Raw genomic sequence first — 20782 nt, forward strand, 5'->3', positions numbered from 1 at the left:
CCACAGGTAAATCAGAGCTGCTGTGATAGGTGGGGCCACTGTGAGGCTGCCCCCTGACTTCCCATAGTAGCTAGTCCCCAGGGCTCCAAAGAACATAGGGGAATAATTATTATTCTCACTCAGGGGTTAGCAAACTTGCTCTGCAAAGGGACAGCCAGTAAACATTTTATACTTTGTGGGAACATACAAGATCTGTCACATATTCTTTTGCTTTTTTGGTTTTTCTTTTTATGGCTTTCAAAATGTAAAAACACCATTTTTAGTTTGCAGGCCAGAGGCCAGGTTTGTCCCACAGGTCACTGTTGGCCAACATGGATTTATTTTTTAACAGCCCTACGGAGGTATAATGGGCATATAAGAAACCACGCATGTTTAAAGCATACGATTTGATACGTGCTGACATAAAGATCTACCGTGAGCCCATCACACCATCATCAACCACAGTGGACATGAGCCCGCCTGTCTCTCACCCCTCCCCAGGCAACTACCCATCTGCTTTCTGTCGCTATAGGTCAATCTGCATTTTCCAGAGTTTTATATAGGTAGAATCAACCTTGTAGATTCTTTTGATGTTTAGTTCTTGCCCTCAGCACTAACTTGAGGTACACACATGTTGTGTGGATCAGTAATTCATTCCTCTTCCCTAATACTTCAATGCATATGTTTGGGGGTGCCTGCCCCCAAATCACAGAGATGCCGGCCGAGCTGGCCCCGAGCCGGGCCCCCAGCCTCCCCGCGCAATGTCCTCCTTCCAGGCCATTTCACTGCTCACGTCACCAGGGTTTTTGAAAACCTCCTGACACATCTGTGGGGGCTGCAGAGTCGGCACCCATGTAGCTCCACTCCGTTTCCTCAAATCCCTTCTTCCTGTGTCCCTGGGACCAGAGAGCATAGGGCAATGCCCAGAGCGAAACACATTCCAAGCTGTATGTGAAGATTCCCAGATAAATCAGATAAATTAGATGAAATTGAGAGGAGATGGATTCATTCAGCCAGTAGTTAGTAAGCACCTACTATGTGCCAGGCACTGTGCTGGGTAAAGCACCATTAGTGAGCTCTGCCCTCAAGGAGTTTAGAGTCTAACAAGGAGAGGCTGACAGAAAAAGAAATACATGATCACAAAGTGATTAATATTGTTGAAAAGGAAGGAAGAGGATGCTGTGATAGAGGTGGGGGGGATGACATCTGGTTGAGGGTGCATGTGACAGGGTGGCCCCTGGAGGCTAGGGCAAGCTAGAGCCGGCAGCAGCCAGCCCTTCCAGCCGGCAGCTGTGCCCCTCGGGGGGAAGGGAGGGGTGTGTGGGACTCCATGTAGCCAGAGCCTAGGGGAGCTGAGGGAGATAGTGGGTGAAAAGCAGACACGGCTTGCTTGCAGAGAACCTCACTAAACCATTTGACGGAGACTGCATTTCACCATAAATGTAAGGTGCTCTAAGTTTAAAATGAAGCCACTAGAGGGTTTTGAGAAGAGGAGTAATACAATGCCATTTATATTTTTAAAACAATCACTCTTGGAACGCCTGGGTGGCTCAGTCGGTTAAGCATCTGACTTTGTCTCAGGTTATGATCTCACAGTCATGAGTTCGAGCCCCGGGTCGGGCTCTGCGCTTACAGCTCAAAGCCTGGAGCCTGCTTTGGATTCTGTGTCTTCCTCTCTCTCTGCCCCTCCCCCACTTGCTCTCTGTCTCTCAAAAATATACATTAAAAAAATATATATATATACAATAATCACTCTGGCAGCTGCCGCTGCACAGAAAACAAAGTTAGAAAGCTAGGAACTTAGGGACAGAGAAGGCAAAGCTTGCATCACATTTCTAGATGGCCTAGTGCCCAATTTCGTAGGCCTCTGGCTATGGGCCTACGTGTTGTCTTAGACCATGCTTTAGAACTACATGGTCATTGATGTTTAGATAAAAAGAAGCTTTCCAAATTCAGTGGGGACTAGATGAATTTGGCTGCTGCTGAGCAGGCTAGGGCTCAGGTAAGCCAGGCCCTGGGGGTCCAGAGCTAGTAATAATTTGAATTGCTCACAAAGGTCTATCACTTACTCTTTGCAAAACTGGCTGCAGGGCCGTCGCAGGCTTCCCTGTTTGTGTAGCGAGCAACCAGGAGCAGTGTTTTACTTGTTACACCAGCCTCTGCCCAGGATGCCTGCTGTGCATGTTAGCCACTCATGCGAACCTTGCTTCCTGGCTTCTGAATCCTGCTCTCAACATGGAACCACCTTCCAGGGGAGGGACACAGGACAGCTCCTCAAGCAAAGGAGGCATGTGCTCAAGAGGGGAGGTGAGAGACAGAGAGAGCCCTGATCCTGGTTCTGTACTTGTCACATCATGTGCTACAGGACCTTAGCCAAGTCCCTCCTCCTCCTTGAATCAGTTCCTCATCTATAAACCAAGATGGTGAAAGAGGGTTGCCGCTGTCTCACCATCTCATGAGGAATCAGGGAGTGCCTCCTTAAGTGATGGCTATGGAGGGCTCAGAGAAATGTTAACCCTGCATTAAGCTGAGATCCTCTTTCACCACCAAGGCAACAGTTATCCAATAAGCGGCAGACTGTGTGAAATGCCTGTTAAGAAATGCCGGGCTCAGGGACTGAGGCTTTGTCATGGAGTAACAGGGAATTTGGTAAATTGACACTTTGTTTTTCCATGTGCTGCTTACCCATCAGCCTCAATCATACAGAACATGATCAAGAGCCCCTGGAATAAGCTAAAAAGACATCTGATGAGATCCTTGCCTAGGACGGTTAGCCAAATGTGTCCACCAAGAGAGACTTGGTTTACATGGGACATGGTGTAGTTTCAGGGTTGGAAAACTTCCTGTAATGTGTCAGATAATAAGTATTTTAGGCTTTGCTGGTCATAGAGTCTCTGTCACAGCTATACCACTCTGCCATTTGGGTGCAAAAGCAGCCATAGACAACAAACAGGTGTAGCTGTGCTCCAGTAAGACTTTATTTACAGAAATAGGTAGAGGCCCAGATTTGGCTAGAGAGCCAGAGGTTGCCAACCACTGACATAGTTTAAAAAAACTGGAAAGTGGGGGTTCAGTCAGTTAAGGGTCTGGCTCTTGAATTCAGCTCCGGTCGTGACCACACAGTTCAGGAGATCGAGCCACACGTTGGGCTCTGCACTGACAGTATGGAGCCTGCTTCGGATTCTCCCTCTCTCTCTCTCTGTCTGCCCCTCCCATGCTTGTGCCCTCTCTCTTTCTCTCTCTCAAAAGAAATAAATAAACATGAGAAAGTATTTATAAAAAATGGAATCTGAGTATCTTTGGACAGTCTTGTATTTACCTGTTCCTCACAGGCTCTATTCTCCATCTTATACTCCCATCAATTCCCTCTATGTCTTCTATCTGGCCCAGTAGTGCTATTCATAATATCACTGTGTGGACTCACTGTGTGCCAAACCCTGTTCCAAGCATTTTGCAAATATGAAGTCATTTAATCGCTATAGAAACCCTATTATCATCTGTCTGAGAAAAGAGGCCAAGTGAAGTTAAGAACTTGCTCCTGATCAAGCAGCTGATGAAAGAGGCAGAACTTGAACCCAGCGATCCGGCTCGAGCCTGTGTCCTTGACCACTACGCAATACGGCCCAGCAGGCACAGATGCTACAAAGCAGGACAGCAGATGACACCACGCCTCTCACTTCCTCTCAGGGCCCACAGCTTACCACAGGTTTACCCCATTCTAAAGGACCAGGTTCCACAAATGTGCTAGTGGGAAATGAGACTGGGTGGGTTGGGTGGATGGGGGGGGGGGGGGAGGGTAGGTCACTGTAATCAGGTGCTAACAGTAGTGAGAAGTAGTGTGACAGCTGGCAGCCTGACAAATACAGCAGGAAAGCTAAAGGAAAGAGGAAAAAGGAATTATTTATTCACTGGTTGGCCAGCTAGTCAGGGCCAGGGACCTCACACAATCCCCAACACCCCCAAGGCCATGCTATCTGAAATGCATTTTCATCAACAGCACCTGGGTGCTTGTGAGAAACACCCCTGGGGCCCTGAAGGTCTGAGTCTGAACGGGCATTTTAACAAGATGCTGGGTGATTCATATGCAAGAGTACATCCCAGAAGCCCTGCTCTATGTGGTAGTGTTATCATACCCATTTCACAGACCAGGAACCTAAGGCTCAAAGCAGTTAATTACCTCACAAGCTGCCCTGGCTGGTTGTTCAGAGGCTGTGCTTATTCCCCTGAGGTGCTCAAAGCAAGACCTTTAAGACACTTACTTTCACAGCAATGATACATCGGTAAGTAATGAGAACACGAAGGTGGGATCACAACTATGTAAAATGCTGACCCTGCATCATCAATACAAGATTCAGTTAGGCTCAGGATACTATTTTTATTTATTTTTTATTTTTTTAATGTTTATTTATTTTTGAGACAGAGAGAGACAGAGCATGAATGGGGGAGGGTCAGAGAGAGAGGGAGACACAGAATCCGAAGCAGGCTCCAGGCTCTGAACTGTCTGCACAGAGCCCGACGCGGGGCTCGAACTCATGGACCATGAGATCATGACTTGAGCCAAAGTCGGATGCTTAACTGACTGAGCCACCCAGCGCCCCTCAGGATAGTATTTTTAAAGAAATATGGAAATAAATAATACAGCTAAGCAAGACAGCAATTAATATTAATTTCCACAATGTTTTAAATGTCTTATTTTTACAAAATCAACCAATTTTCATTCCCTAATGACTTTGGTAATAGGATGTTGAGGGGCCTTGAATCTGGCCACCACACTGGGTAGACTTCTCTTCTAGGCACGTGTTAGTGGATGCCAGTGATCAGATTGATCAGAGGATGCCCCAGAGGAAGACATCAAGAACTCAGACCCATAGGTTCCTGGGCTAAGACAGATATCTGTACTTGGGATTAAGCTGTTAGCAGTCTCATGTGGTGCTAAGGGTCTTGGCTGCTTAGTGATGCTTCCTAAGTGGGTGCCTTTGGCATTCTGGCAGCAAGGTCCCCTCCCACCTCTCTGCTATGTACCGTAACATCAGGATAAGACCACAGGTCCATCTGCCATCAATTTCAGGCAGAACTGGGGGGAGCTTAAGAGGTAGCCCACTCCTTCTTAGCCTCTATATTTAACAAATTATGTTTCTTCATAAGCATTTGCAACGCAGGGAAGACAAATATTTAGTAGCTATCCTACATACGACTCTAAGGAACAGAAACCCCTTAGGATACTGCAAGGGAACAGAGCGTGATAAAGGGATATATGATCTACAAAAAAAAAAAAAAAAAAAAAAAAAAAGCTTTGAGGAACTCTGGCAGCTACTTTCTCTTTCTCTGCACATTGCATGGGTGGTTTCTGTCTGTTCTTCTTCCTTCCTGGCTCCTCCAGAGCACCCCACCTCTCTCAGGGTGGTACCTCTCCTCCCTGGGGTTCTGTTCCATCATTCTCTCAACAGCATCCTGTTTCCAAATCGGTCCCACTTCCTAATTACTGCACTCTTGGGAAGCTTCTGCCTCAGCCTGATCACAACTCTGGACATGTCCTTTTGATTCCTGTCCGTGCGGCTCATGGTCCCCTCTTTTTTCCAATGCCAAGGGAAGAATCTCCTGGGTCCAGCTTGGCTTTCTGAGCCAGAATCATGGCTGCCAAACACCAGTGTGCTGGGCTGCCTTGGGTCAGAGGACAACCCACTGAGCCATTGAGCCAAGGGTGGAGAGGGCATGTGGTGGCATCCCCAACTCAAGTGTCCCAGCAGCTAGGCAGATTCCCTCAAAAGAGGGGAGGACATACAACAGGATTGAAGGCACAGCAGATATATTCAGAATTTCAGTGAGTCTTAGAATCTGAGGGAGAAGGAGGACATCCCGAGATGGTTGACTTCAAACATGTACCTGTCCACATCCCCCCCTAAAATCCTCAGCCTCCCAGGACACAGGTCACCCCTCTTCCCAAAGAGATTAGAAACAAAGGAGATTGGGTGGGGAGAGACTGGGCATGGATTAGGAAAAACAATATATAATACTTCCTGCAGGCTAAAGGCAGTGATGAATGCAACCCTGGAAATGTGGATGCACTAACATCACACTTAAGGTACGTCTGTATTCTGTGCACACTCACTAGCCACTATGAGGATGGGGATGTCTTGTTAAAAGTAACAATTCTCACACACTGTATTGTGTTCAAAAGTTTGAGATGTCCTGAATTGATGTAAAAACCTCACCACATTTTTCATCTTTTGGGCCTTTTCTCATCCAAGAATACTGGGCAATAGGGGTGCCTGGGTGGCCTTCGATGGTTGAGCATCTGATTCTTGATTTCGGCTCAGGTCATAATCTCATAGTTCATGAGATCAAACCCTGTGACAGGTTCTGCACTGACAGCGTAGACCTGCTTGGGATTCTCTCTCCACCCCTCCCCGCTCCCACCCACCCACCCGCCTCCCTCCCTCCTCGCCCCCCTTCAAAATACATAAACATTAAAAAGAAAGAGCATTGGGCAATAATCTATAAAAGTGAAGTTAACATCCCAGATTTGAGGTATTCGAAGACTAATTTAGACACACTGCCACTCACCCATTTTTAATACTTGGATGACTCATAGTAAGAGGAAGGTTGGGTCATTTGTGGAGTTTCAGAAGGATTTCCAAATCATGCCACAAATCCCTTGGGCCAACACAGCTAACACTTCTGGGATTCTGACTGGCATCAACAAAATCATTCTTTTAGAGTCAAATATTCCTTTATCCCAAAAAAGGTGATCAAAAAGCTTTCAGAACCAATGTATTATTTTGTTTTTCTAGGGAAACTGAAAAACTGCCAGAGGCACCTAAAAGGAAGCTGCACTTGGTTCCAAAACAGAAGTGATATAATTGCAAGGTCAAGTTCACACAGACATGCAAACTATTTCCTTTGAGCAGGTGTGGAGGAGAGAAAGGAGTGACGCTTTTTTTTAAAGAGCCCATGTCTTCCTAAACCCAGTGCCATGATTCACTCACTTCACAACTGAGCTGAGAATGACAACACCCAAAGTGTCCTTTTTAACCTCTTTGGCTGAAAGTCAGCTGAAAACTGCTGACACAGGGCAGGTTTTGATGCAAAGGAAGCAAAGATGTCTAAGTGCATGGGAACGTCTTAAATAACCATTTAGTCTTGCGTGATTTTATTTTACTCAAGAGGAGAAAATGCGAAATAATGGATGTAAGAAATAAATCTTATTTACCAGCTCAGGTTTCTTAGCCTCAGCACTGCTGATATTTTGTGCCGGGTAATTCTGTTGTGGGGCTGTCCTGTGCCCTGTCAGCAGCATCCCTGACCTCTATCTCCCAGAAGCCAATGGCACCTCCCTCAGTCACGGCAACCAAAATGGTCTCCAGACACTGCCAAGTGTCCCTTGGGGGTGAAAGTGTCCCCCGATGAGGATCACAGTACTAAACTAAGGGAGAATTCTAGTTGTTTACAGCAAAGACAGTTACCTGGAATTAAATCAGTTTCCCTGGAAATAGGCTGACTTAACTGTCCCTTTGGTATCATTAGCATCAGAGAACTGAAGAGAGGACAGCAAGGCGTTTCCTTTTCTGAACATGGGGTCAGAAAATCAACAGCAGGGAGTTCTTTACCCCATACACCACTTGTGCTCACTCAGTGGTCAGATTTCCAACTTCCTCAATACAAGAGACACAACAAGAGACCACAGTCCCTGATCATTCTGGAAAGTGATAGCTTTTATGTTTAGGAAGAGTCATGTTTTGAAGTTCTGGAGACTGTTGTGTCCTATACAAACATGTCCTCAATCAAAATTATGGCAGTGGCATACACAGGAAGACTTTGCATATAAAAAGGCTTAGAAGTCATGTCAACAGATCACACTCTCTCGTCCAGCTCCTCTCCTATTGTACCTCTCCCAGATGGACTCTGGAAATCATCCAGGAGGTCCCCAGGTCCAGTGATTTTGGAAAACCTGGCTCAGGCTATAGCCAAGGATGTGGCCTCGCCCGAGATCCCTCAGAGGAAAGTGCCTGTAGTCAGCCCTGGCAGGTGTTTTCCCTTCCCGGGTAGTTGGTGCTGCCCACAGCTAAGAGGGCATGAGAAGACCACTGCACTCCCCCAGGCAGAGAGCACTGCTCTAGCTTCACACACCATGTCCCAAAAGGCACAGGCAGAGTCACCTGGTACGGGAGCTCTCCGTGCAATGCCTTGCTCCAGAAAGATATCCAGCCCTTGCAGGGCCCTCGCTTTTAGAAGCAAGTACAGGATGTGAAAGAAGCTGTAACATGTCACTTCCAACAAAGAGTGGAGGGGTTTTCTGTGCAGCCACTGTGCAAACGAGCAGATACAGCCTTTATTAGATACCCACATGCTGAACCGCCAAATCCTTGCATAGTCTTGTTCACTTCTAAGCAGATCCCATTAAGCCCTGGGCACTTGGCTTGATTACTCCCTGGATCAAAGTTAAATTAAATTACCCAACAAGCTTCTTTTCAGAGGCAGAGAGAGAGACACACACACACAGACCGACTCACCTTCCAGAAGCTATCCACTTTGCCATACACAAGGGACTGGTTCTGCCTTTTGATTTCGTTAATGTGGTGGATATCGCTGGAGTTTAGATGCTGCTCAACCACAAATCCCAGAAAGCTGTTGTCTGGGGTATGAGCTGATGTGGAAAGGAAAGGACAGGGCAGTTAGGATTTAATCAGCAAGAAGAAGCAACAATCACAAATTTGAGATAAACCATCTTGCACATAATTAGATGTTTTCATTTTACCCTGTTCTATTTCTTAACCTGGGAAGGGGGAGGCAGGGGATTACCTACTCCCACATATTCCTAGCAGAACCTTCACATAAGAATTCTCTCCAGAATGGATTAACCTGAACCAAATCCTGCCTTTTTCTCCCGCCACCCCCGCCTATAAAATACATCTGTCTGAAAAGCATTCTGCTGTGTGCTCTCCTCCTTCCTATTTCCTTAGCACAAGGCCCGCTATCTCCTGACAGAAATGTTGCCTTCCTGGCTTTACCAACAAATGGCCAGAGCAGGGTTGAATCAAGGGTTCTCATAGGGGTGAGGCCACTGTTGGCAGCCCCATGCCATGTGATCTCATGCCAGCTGGGTAAAAAGGGAGCTGGGGGCCAAACCAATCAACGCCTCCCCTAAGAATTACTCACTAACGGGAGATGTCCTTATGGAACTACACTGAACAGATGGAGGGAATGAAGACAGAAAGAAAGGTGAAACTTACTGGGATGTAAGCCACCCTGAGAAGCCAACCACCACAAGGAGCAGTGTCTCGTCTACAAGACAGACTATCTTGGAAGAGCAAGGCATCTTCCTCTGGATCACTTTTCACATGAGTTCTCAAACTTCTCTAGTTCAACACTTGATCCAGTGGGGAAGCAACCCCACACCTCCCTCCAACACTGGTCTCTTGTGCCTATCGTTTTAAGAGGAATTTCACTGGAAGGCAACAATCAGAAAACAATTCTCTGTAGTCGAAACAGAGACCCTCCTCTGCTACACATTCTGCCCAGAGAAATGTGTTTTTCAGGAAATGACCCTGCAGAGGCCCCATAATATTAAATAAAGCAACTGCTCTGCTTGATTCTGACCTGAATAGAGCGGCTATAAATACCCTAAATGGAGAGACACTTAATATTCAGGCAAATCCACACAATGCGGGGTACGTATGGCTTTGATCACACTCCTTCCCCAGGGAGGTGGTTAAGCACACGGAGCCGGTTGGCCCCCTTGTCTTACTCCGGTTTCCTCAGGCTGCAGGAGCTCTTTCCCAGGCAGGGGACCTGCACAGAAACCCTTTACAATGGGCAGGGGGAGGCCTGTGCAAAGACCTAGGAACCTAAAGCCCCAGGCCTCACTCTCCTCTGCCCCGCACACAGACGAATGAGGGAACGCCAGCGGAAAGCCGTGAACTGTGGACATGAACGAGCTGCGTAAATACTGTGTTATCACCATCTAGTCTCCCAGGCTTCTGCCTAATGGGGGTGACAGAATGAGGAGATAATAGGGTTGTGACTGGGGAGTTGTGTTCGGTCTGGCCAATCTGTTATTTCATTTCTGTGTTCTTGAACAAGTGCCCAGAGGCGACGGCAACGGCTGCAGTTGGCTGGAAAGTAAATGAGTGAATAAATTCTACTGTCAACAAGGGGCAATGGTTGCCTTTTCTTTCTCTTTGAGGAGCTGGTGGTGAGGGGCTTTGAAGGAGGATGAGGGTGGGGAAGAGAGCACAGCACATTCAAAAGGTCAGTAATGCAGCTTAAAACATCTCTTTGTGAAACTTCTAGCTGTCAAAATTCTGAAATAAAAACTGTCTAAACTTTGAGTCTGTGTTTTTTACCTTCAGAAAATGTATATGGTGACTAAACCTCCATGCTTTATGTAATCTTCTCTGAAATTCAGTTATCCAGTCCCTATATGGGCACTTCATTAAAAGAGTGAATTTTGAATCTATCATCTGAAACAACTCAAAGGGTGAAAAAATATACTAAGGTAGAGTCAAAAATAAAATCATCAAAGCCCAAAAAAGAAAAGAATAACTCATACATGTATGTATTTTTGCGTCAAAAATTCCCATAGCTTATGGCTTAAACAGTGAGGGTGAGAGAGCCAACAACCTATTTAAAAAACTTGTGAGAAACAGTGGGCTCTTTACAACTGCTTTACAACTGTCATTTGGTACTAAATCAATTTTGACATTGTATGAACAATTACAGAGACATGCTCTTCTCTGAGTTTTCACGCCAACCCTTTATTTTGACTCCTCTCTCTGGTCTGGAGGTGTTAGCTGGGGATGGGCGGCCTGTAAGCGCTGGTAAGGACCGTGGAGAAGACTCAAGGCTGCACCTATCAATGGCTCGGCCACATTTCACTGGCGCTGGTCAGACCTCCCATGAATCTTCCCAGGGAACGCCAAACCTGCCACAGGACACCGGGCAAGGGGGCCAGGAGGGGTCATGCAGCTGCAACCTGCCTAGCCGGTGATTCAGAAGTAGCTACAGGCCCTGATGTGGCTCCCTTCCAAGGAGCTGGCCAGCAGCTGGGTACCTGCCTGGTGACATCGTCCCTGAGGGCCATGGTCTCAACACACATATTCCTAAAATCAGTTAATAATAAGTCAAAAGTCATCAAGAGAGACTGAAGCTCTCCGAAATGACCTTTCTGTGGAGATCCAACTTCATCCCAAGCTTTGTCTTTTGCTCTGCCTGAAGATGGGAATAGAGAATTTAGCTGTGGTGGGAGGGTTTCAAAGAGAAAGTATTTACATGTCAAGGTAAATTTTAAAAATTTCATCATAGGGGCACCGGGGTGGCTCAGTTGGTTGAGCATCCAACTTCAGCTCAGGTCATGATCTGGTTCGTGGGTTCGAGCCCCGCATTGGGCTCTGTGCTGTCAGCTCAGAGCCTGGAGCCTGCTTCAGATTCTGTGTCTCCCTCTCTCTCCGCCCCTCCCCTCCTCACACTCTATCTCTCTCACACTCTCTCTCTCTCACACATGCAAATAAATAAATGTTAAAAAAACTTTTCGTCATAAGTGGGATACAGGAAATCCTGCACTTTTGGAAATTACTCATCCCAGGTGGTGAACAAATGTGACTTTGTTTTAAATGGCTAAGATTTGAGTACTGTCTATGTGCGGTGTCCTGTGCTAAGTGCTTTACAGTGACTGTTTCATTTCATCTTCATGACAATCTTTTAACTTGTTTGTACACATGAGAAAATGGGGGGAGATACTTCAACTACCCAAGTCTGCACGCAAGGAAATTACACATTGGGATTCAGAGCCACACCAGCTGGTCTCAGAGCCCAAGCTCCTTAAAACATTTTAACATACAGCCTCGTGGTCCAAATATTTTATTTTCTGGGCTCTGTCTACAGTGGTAAACACGCTTCTGAGGAAAATAATGCTACAAGGTAGACCAAAATACACACGAAAAGACCCAAGGGGAAAAAATGTAGCTAAGATTACCCCAGTTTCTTGAGTGACTTATGCTACATATTTGTGGGACCAAGCTGATTTTTTACATGTGACAAACAGAAGGGGATTTGCTAAACATTAACAGTGGCCTTAAAATAACTCAGAACAAGTATTTTCTTTTTTTAAGAAAAGCATTATTTTAAGTACTTTGGAAACACCTATTTACAAATGATTACAAATCAGCCTGATGGGCTTCCTAAGCAGATCACAGCGATGATTTCTTCTAAGAACTATGGGGAGGTTAGCTTGATAATTCATTCAACAACAACCATTTTAGAGCACTCTGTAAAAAACCAGGTTAAATGCGAGGTGTTGAGAGACGACAACACCAAGAGGAGTCTCTGCCCTCACAGTTTGCCAACTACTTAATAAATGAGGCATTTATTCCTACCAAGCAATAATAAACAACATCCTCATTTCAAATTTAATTCAAGAATTTTATTTGGTAAGGGGCTCAGTTGGTTAAAGCACCCAACTCTTGATTTCAGCTCAAGTCATGATCTCCTGGTTTGTTAGTTTGAGCCCCACATTGGGCTTGGTGCTGAATCTGTTTGGGGAATCCGTTTGGGATTCTCTCTCTCTCCGCCCTTAGCCCACTTATGTGTGTGCGTGAGCACACTCTCTCTCAAATAAGTAACCTTAAAAAAACTGTATTCAGTCAAATCGACCCTTCTTTCAGTGCCTACATCTCTGAAGTCTGTCTGTCCACCACTAAGTCCTAAGCACTTGCACTAAAATGTGCAAATATTCGTTTTAAAAATTGCTGTGCTGGCCTTTAACCACAGCTGGTGCTTCCGCGTTGGGGACTCCCACACCAGCAGGTTGCCAAGGGCAGAAACTACAGACCCACCCTGGGCTCCTCCCTCAGCCCTTACCAAGTCCTGATGATGTTCACTTGCTCGAAAATCTCAACCCTCTTCCTCCTCTGCACCACTCTTAGTTCTGACCTTGATTCTTGTCAGGACTTCTGTAACAGGGAAGTTTTTTGTTTTGTTTTGTTTTGGCCTCGTCGAAATGACTATTTAGGTTTTCCTGATTATAACAGAGACATAGCCTCTGTGTAAAACTTTCTACTGTAAACCACAGAAAAAGATGTAAGAATAAAAGATGCCATCCATCACCTTACCACCTAGAAATAACTACCATTGGTGGATTTTTCCCCTATACTTATGACTTTTTTTATCCTAAAATCAAAACTGGATCTTACTATACCTACTCTTACTCACTTACAAATGCACCATAGGCATCTTTGTGGGTTAATACCCACAGCTCATCACTGATTGTTAAATTAGTATAGTATTTCAGGGCATGAACTCTTTCCATCAGCTGGGATGCCCCATGGTTCTGGTCTGCCAGATCGCTTTATAGAACCACACTTACCCCAAGTCATGCAATTCTGTTTTATTTAGGTGGTTGGAGTGCCGCCAGTCCTGACCCCTTGGCTGTCTCCATGCCCCATGCCTCCAAGGATAGACACATAATACAGAAGACTCTACGTGACTATGGCTCATTTTAAAAGATAGGTGTGTGATCCAAGTCCCACGTATCACAGCTGCTCCAAGACAAGTCAGCTACTTCAATCACCAAGCAGACACGGTGGAAGTCTAGAGCTGCAGATGTTATCTGTGTGCCCACGTGAGAATGAAGCCAGTGAATCCAGAGAAAGGCAAAGCCAAGAGAGGGAGAAAATAAAGATATCCTCCAAGCCCAAATCCAGCTCAACCTAATGCTGGTTTCAACAATTCCCAGGGACAAGAGCCAACGAACCCTTGTGACCAAGTTGACAAGACAGAAATCCAGACTAATACATCCTACAAGATGTTTAGGATGTTTCCAACTTGAAATCAACTAGTATTGTAGATGATCACACTCTTGTAGCTCTTTATTTCTTTTTAGAGAGAGAGAGAGAGAGCACACACAAGCAAGCAGGACAGAGGGGGCAGAGCAGGAGAGAGGGAGAGAGGAATTTTAAGCAGGCTCTGCGCTCAGCATGGAGTCCAATGCGGGGCTCGATCCCACAACCCTGGGACCATGACCTGAGCCAAAATCAAGAGTTGGACACTCAACTGACCGAGCCACCCAGGCGTCCCTCACTCTTCTAACTTCTGCAGTGGATTTCTGAGTGGTCTCTGTACTGTCAGCTTTGCCCTTCCTCCTTCCCTGCTCCCTGTTCCAATACATCATCTGTAATAACGCAGTATTCTTTGCAACAATCATGTAACTGTGGCAGTTTCTGGCTAAAAATCTTCACCGCCTTCCAGATGAAGCACGGGCCAATCTACCTGTCATCCCAGCTTCATTTCAGGTCACCCTCTGATACTTCTGCTCTCTGATGACCTACTTGGGGTTTGCAATGCATGTTCTCCATCTTGTCTTGTGCTGGCACAGGTCTGGTGTGTCTTTTACCTCCTCCTCCCTTGAAGGTTCAGCTCCCTCCACCTCCTAGTTGAGGGATTCCTTAACTTCCTGACACTGAGGTAAGTAGCCCTCCTCTTAGTCCAGGAAGACTTACAGCCCCGTTCACACGTTAGTATCTCCCATGACAGATTGCATGCTCTTTGAGGCTGAACCATGTCTTATGCCGACTCCCAGAGCATAGTAGGAATTGAGCAAATATCTTTAGCACACACGACTAAGTCAACGGGGAATGCTTAATTAACTGGTGTGACAGACTCTTGTAGGTTGATCTACATTAACAAGCATCAGAGGTCATGCCTAAACTATTCCCAGCACCAGGCTCTTTGCACAAAAGTTCCAAAACTAAAGCCTGTTCTTCATGGAATTAACCATTTGCCAAGGCGGCTTATCACTCTATTCCAGAACCTAGTTCATGCCTACTGACAGGTGTTCAATAAATATTTTTTTAATTGATAAACTAACCTATCTTTGAATCTAGGTCACAAAGTTGACGGTGGGAAGAAGGGAAACAAATGAGTGATGCAGAGTTGTAAAATTTTAATATCACAGGTTTCTAAGTACTATCAACTCATTCATCAGCAGCACATTTGTTGAGTACTCACTATGAGCCAGAAAACAACTTGGGCAGAATTGAGCATAGACCAGTGAATAAAACCAGCATAAATGAAGCTCCCTTTACTGAGCTTACATTCATTTGGGGACACAAAGAGTAAAATAATGCAATGTTACAGATAAAAAAAGAAAAACAGTTGGTTTGGTGACCAGTATTGAAGTCTAGTTAATGATATGCTGAACACCTATGGATTTTCTTTTATGCATCAAAAAAAAAAAAAAAAAAAGTGCGGACTGATGAATAGAGAGAAGGGAGACATATGGATTGATAGGTCACAGAACAAGTAAAGAAAACTGTTAATTGTGGAGTCTAGGCCATGGGTTTCTTTTGTACACTTCTTTCACCCTTTTTGTATATTTGAAGACTTTGTTAACAAAGAGGGTAAGAATACTGACTGCCATTCAGAATGTTGGTGCAGATCCTGATGATGTAACTGGCATCATAGAAAAAACTTTACTGAAAAATGCAGTCACATCACCCCAGAAGTTACCTGCTTTTAAAAACCTACACAGCTAGTGATGTTATACTTCAAATTTTACCAAAACTGAATTTTTTCAAATGGTGGTGATGATGAGCTCAGAGAGAGAAAGAAAGAAAGAAAGCGAGAGCGAGAGAGAGGGAGAGAGAGGAGAGGTCAGGATGCAAGCTAGGGAAACTATTATGTACAGCTGGGCTGAAATGATGGGCACCTGAACTGTTGACAAAGGCACAGGAGAGCAAATTTCTCAAGTGTCAAAAAGCAATTTAGGAGGGAATGGACTCCTCAGAAGAACATCGCTCCTGAAGGCTGAGACTCAGACAAAGGAACTGTAAGCCTGATGCTATCACTCACCGGTCTGCACAGAAATAAAAGGCAAGAGTCCTCCTGATCGAAGTCAAAGGCCAAAAGGCAGTTTGAATCACAAACAACTCCTTGGCTTGTCAGGCCCTAAAAATAAAATTGTATATGGAAGCAACTGATCTCAGCTGAAGCCAACAGGTTTATCATTTGCAAGAAGGGAAAGTGGCTCATTTCTTTAAGTCCTGTTTTGTCAGGCAGAATTTTTTGGTCTACAAGCCACTATTTCAACCGGATCATGCAAATAAACGTGACCGTAAGCCCCAAATTCTGGGAGAAATTCAGTTAGAATGTCAACGACAAGAAGAGTATGAAATGAACTCTGGAAATCCCAACCACATGAACAAATTCCATGGGAAGAAAAGAGAGCAACTCGAAGCCACTGGCCCTAAGAAACTTTTGTAAGGTTTTTTTTTTTTTTTTTTTCCAACCTATTTTGGAGGGCGAGGTATCACTGGCATGCAATGTTACATTAGTTTCAGGTGTACAATGCAGTTTCAACAGAGAAGCTTCTGTAATTTTAAGTTTGTATAACACATCTCACTCTTCCTTACCTTGTTGCATGGACTAAAACAGAACAGGCAATATTGTTCAACTTAATTTAACTCAATTACTATTTTATAAATGCCTACCAGAAGCCAGGAATTCTTCAAGGTGTTGGGAGTTTCAGCAATGAACCAAACAGACAAACGCTCTATTATATGTCTCAGATTCCAGGGCAGGGGAAAAAAAAAAAAAAAAGTGAAGCATAAATGTTGCCTGGTAATACACGGAAAATAAAGCAGGGAAGGGCCACAGGAAATGGGGCGAAAAAGAAGTTGTATTTAAAAGAGGGGGACTCAGGGTTGGTCTTACTGCAGTGACATTTGAGTTAAAAACCTCAAGAAAGAGACATAGAAGTCTAAAGGAAGAATGTTCGGAAGATGGAATAGCTAATCCAAGGGTCCAGGGGTAGAAGAGTGCCTGGCCCACCTAAGGCACAGGGTAGGGGGCTACAGAGCAGTGAGGAAGAAGACATGGAGTAAGAGACAAGGCCAGACAGGTACTGGTGCCTTGAGGCCACTGGGATGACTGGTCTTTCCCTACAGTAAGATGCCATGTCTTTGTGAGCATCTTGGTGTCATGATCTAACTTATGTTTTCATTAGTGCCATTCTGTAGTTGGGAAAAATGGAGTCTTTTTATTCTTCATTCAACAATTATTTATCACCAGTGATGTTTACCACTTTAGGTATGGAGGACTGAGCAGTGAGTACGCTTATGGGGCTCACAAGGTAGGAATTGGGGCTGGAACACAGGTGCAAGAATCGTAGAGCAGCAGTGCCTGGCTCAGGGAGAGAAGGTTTTCTGGAGGACAGGACGCTTCCCTGAAGGATAAGCAAGGGTGTATGTGTTGGGGGTAAGGGCTAGGGGCTTCCAGACCCAGGAACACACACGCAATGTGCATGTCAGAGAAAACGTGAAACCCTGGAAGATGCATAAAAGCCAAGAGGAGGTGAACAGCATGAGACAGGCCAGATGGTGTAAAGAAAGGAGAGGGGTGGAGGTGAAATGGGAAGGCTCTCAACTAATGCCTCCAGAATCCCAGCCTCCTCTTCACTTAACTCCATGACAGCTCCCTGTCTTTTCTGCCCCAAACTTCTACATGTATGGAGAAATGCTGAATACTCCCCAGCTCTGACTGCAAGTGCACAATGTGAGCACCCAGAAGCCAAATTGGTGTCTTCAGATTGTGAATGACAGCCGAAATGTTGCAGGCTCTCAAAACATTAATTCACTAATTAAAAATAAACCAATACAAACGGATTTTGTGTAGGGAACAGAAAATGTTCTCTGATGGTGACATGAACGGTGAGGTTGTTCAGCGGACAGTTGGATGTTACTGAAATTTTCCAATGATGGGATGTCTGGGACAAACTTGCCTGAGACTGGGGGTGAGGAATCTGGTCATCACTGCTATTTCTACTTTCAGCTATCGTCTCCAGGGAAGGGGAGGAAGAAACACAACTCAGATTAAGACGTTTCACCACTGATGATGTTTTTACATAAGTCAGATGAAGCTGTGGAAGAGGGTGTCATGCAGGTAATGACAGCTATCCAAGTACGGGTAACTCCAGGTATAAGTCGTCAACTTCAGGGCTTTATTTTCTCTTGGAAATGGGATGGGAAAATGGCTTGCATTCATTTACTGAGGTACAATGCACCTTGTTGGGAACTGAGAAAAATAAAAGACAGCCTTTAGGAGTTTAGAAAAAGCAGTATGTACCTTAGAGCACAGACTGCTGACTGAAATAATGCCTAAATATAGGGTCAAGCCAAGTCCCTGTCAAGCCCAGAGAAAGTAGTTAATTTTCAACAAGAAACAACAAAAGTTTCCCGAAATAGGTACAAATTAGGAGCTAGTCACTTGATGGACTATAAAACAGCCTTGGAAATTGTGATTTTAAAAGCAGAACCTTGAAAAATATTATGATCTCTTAAGTGAAGGGGGAAAAAAGGAGATACAGAATTTCATTATGTATTTAAAACTACGTAAAAATATACCTACGAAAAATAAAATAATGCTTATATTAGGGTATGGGGGGCCTTTTTCCATCAGGGGAGGCTTTTTCTGTTTTTGAAATTGGGTTACCTTTGTCTTCAATTTAACTGGGATGATAGGGGAAGTCTTTTAAATAGACTCTTCAAGGAAAAAAAAATACAGTTTTGCTCTCAGAGTGATTTGAAGGAAGCAAGAGTGGGGAGGCATCTGGGGGGCATCTTCAGAGACCAGCGGGCTGTGAGGGGGACTGGGGCCAGCATCCAGGGAGGGGTACGGAGGTGGAGAGAGAAGGGCATAGGGAGGGCACTGTAGTCTCTGATCAGGAATAGCCCAAACCAAGTTGAGCTCTCAAGATCTCACTGTGGGGCAAGAGATGGCCTTAGTGCCCAGCCCACAGGCCACCTGGAGAGTGGACAAGAGGTGAGTGCAAGCACGAGGGGCCCGCCGTGAGGGAGGAACCACCAGACTTTGCAGCTTCTTGGAAAAAATCATCACTCAGTACATGTAGCCGAAAGGACTCAGTGTTGTCTGACCACTCAGTTGGTCCGTGTAGAAGCCACTCAGGGAGGCGTCCAGAATGGTCTTTGATGACACGCACAAAAATGCCCTAATGCAAACCGAATACACAAAGAGAACAGTTTCCATGAAATTCTGAGATCTGGGGCAAACAAGAAAAATCAGGTTTTTCAACTTGTAAAAATTCCACCAATTTAGGGAGGAGATGAGTTAGAGCAGAAATAGAAGCTGCTTTAAAGCAAGACGTGTGCTCTGAATGTTTAAAAGCAAAAGCGCTCTGGTCAGGACAACCTCAGGTCACTGATCCTCCAGACGTGTCAGCAATGGTGACTTTTCTTTTTTTATCCTCCTCTGGGTCCTTTCTGACCAGCTTCCCCAGCCTCCCTCTGCACTCCACACGTGCCCGAACACTGCTAAATCTGGTCACACAACAGCCGGACTGGAAAGACAACAGACTTCTACAAGTGCAACACTATTTCTGCGGAGCCACACTTTCCATTTTGCAACTTACCAGCAGAGCACCATCTAGTGCACCTGTAATACATGTGCAGATTTATACCTCAACTACACAATGCCTACTATCGACCCACACAGTAAACGCTAGTAAATTTGTCGCATTAAAAAAAATTAACAATACATAAATATAACTTGACACTTCCTCATGTTCAAAGCAACAGTCTTCCCCTTCAGACCACTAGAATAGCCACATTTATCCGGAAGGTGAGGGAATGGATTCTGTGGGGATGACTATGGTAGACCGGATCCACCCTTTTGACACATGGAAAGAATGGGACCCCCTCTTGAGGAGGCACTAGAGTTCTCTGTGGGCAGGCTTTGGGAGTCACTGTTTTGTGTCACTTCTCCAGCCCAGACACATCACAACATGATAAAGGTCTCAAACTGCTTAATTTCCTTCTTCATGTCCCTATTTCCTCCATTTAAGACAGTGTCATCCATGAGAAAGCTTGCCATCAACCTGTAATGTGATGGCTGAAGCAACCACAGACGACTCCTGCCTTGCTCCACTGTCTCTTCAGGACTACCAAAATGATTATATTTTTAAGTTTATTAAAAAAAATTTTTAATGTTTATTTTTGAGAGAGAGAGAGACAGAGCATGAGTGGGGGAGGGGCAGAGAGAAAGGGAGACACAATTTGAAGCAGGCTCCAGGCTCTGAGCACCGAGTCCAACATGGGGCTCAAACTTGTGAACCATGAGATCATGACCTGAGCTAAAGTCGGACACTTAACCGACTAAGCCACCCAAACACCCGCTGATTTTTTTTAAAGTTTATTTATTTTGAGAGAAATAGAGAGAGTGCAGGCAGGGGAAGGGCAGAAGGAGAGGCAGAGAGGGAATCCAAGCAGGCTCTGTGCTCTCAGTGCAGAGCTGGATACAGGGCTCAACCTGAGCTGAAATCAAGAGTCAGACACTTAACTGACTTGACTGAGCCACCCAGGTGCCCCCAAAATGCTGATTTTCTAACTCTTTATTCCTTTGGCATTTATTAGCTGTGATTTCTTCATGATTAACAATTTTCTTTCATCAGCTCTTTGATTATCTTCAAGTACAATTTGTCCTAGAAAGGCAGCATCAAAGTTGGATTCTTTCCCTTTATTTTACAGAGTACTGAAGTGGTGCCCTGGCAACTTTGAAAGGGGGACAGATTGATTTTGTGGGTTTTCTTGTTTGGAGGATCATCCTGGACTCATGGAGTATCTGTCACCGGTTTGACTGCAGTCCTCTGTAGCTGTTCTTTGTGATTCTCAAACTACCCCATCTTTGACTCTGCCATCGTTCTGACTCCATCCCAGTTTCCTTGCTTTCTGGCATGTCGACATGTCCCATTATGAAAGCTTCCCGCGCTAGACCTGGGGTCAGCTATTTATCTGAGTAC

The 20782-nt window shown here is 45.1% G+C and overlaps 1 protein-coding gene across 7 annotated transcripts in view; it reads right to left on the reverse strand.

Annotated features, from left to right (window-relative positions):
* Window positions 1–20782, reverse strand: part of MGAT5 (alpha-1,6-mannosylglycoprotein 6-beta-N-acetylglucosaminyltransferase) — a 345968-nt gene that overhangs the window by 90292 nt on the left and 234894 nt on the right. For all 7 annotated transcript variants that reach the window (XM_060622680.3, XM_060622679.3, XM_060622681.3 and 4 more), the window contains one exon: window positions 8490–8623. In XM_060622680.3, the coding sequence (XP_060478663.1) occupies window positions 8490–8623 (134 nt within the window). The remainder of the gene's footprint in view (window positions 1–8489; window positions 8624–20782) is intronic.

This window comes from Panthera onca, chromosome C1, assembly GCF_046562875.1.
Source record: "Panthera onca isolate mPanOnc1 chromosome C1, mPanOnc1 haplotype 2, whole genome shotgun sequence".
Classification (NCBI taxonomy): domain Eukaryota; kingdom Metazoa; phylum Chordata; class Mammalia; order Carnivora; family Felidae; genus Panthera; species Panthera onca.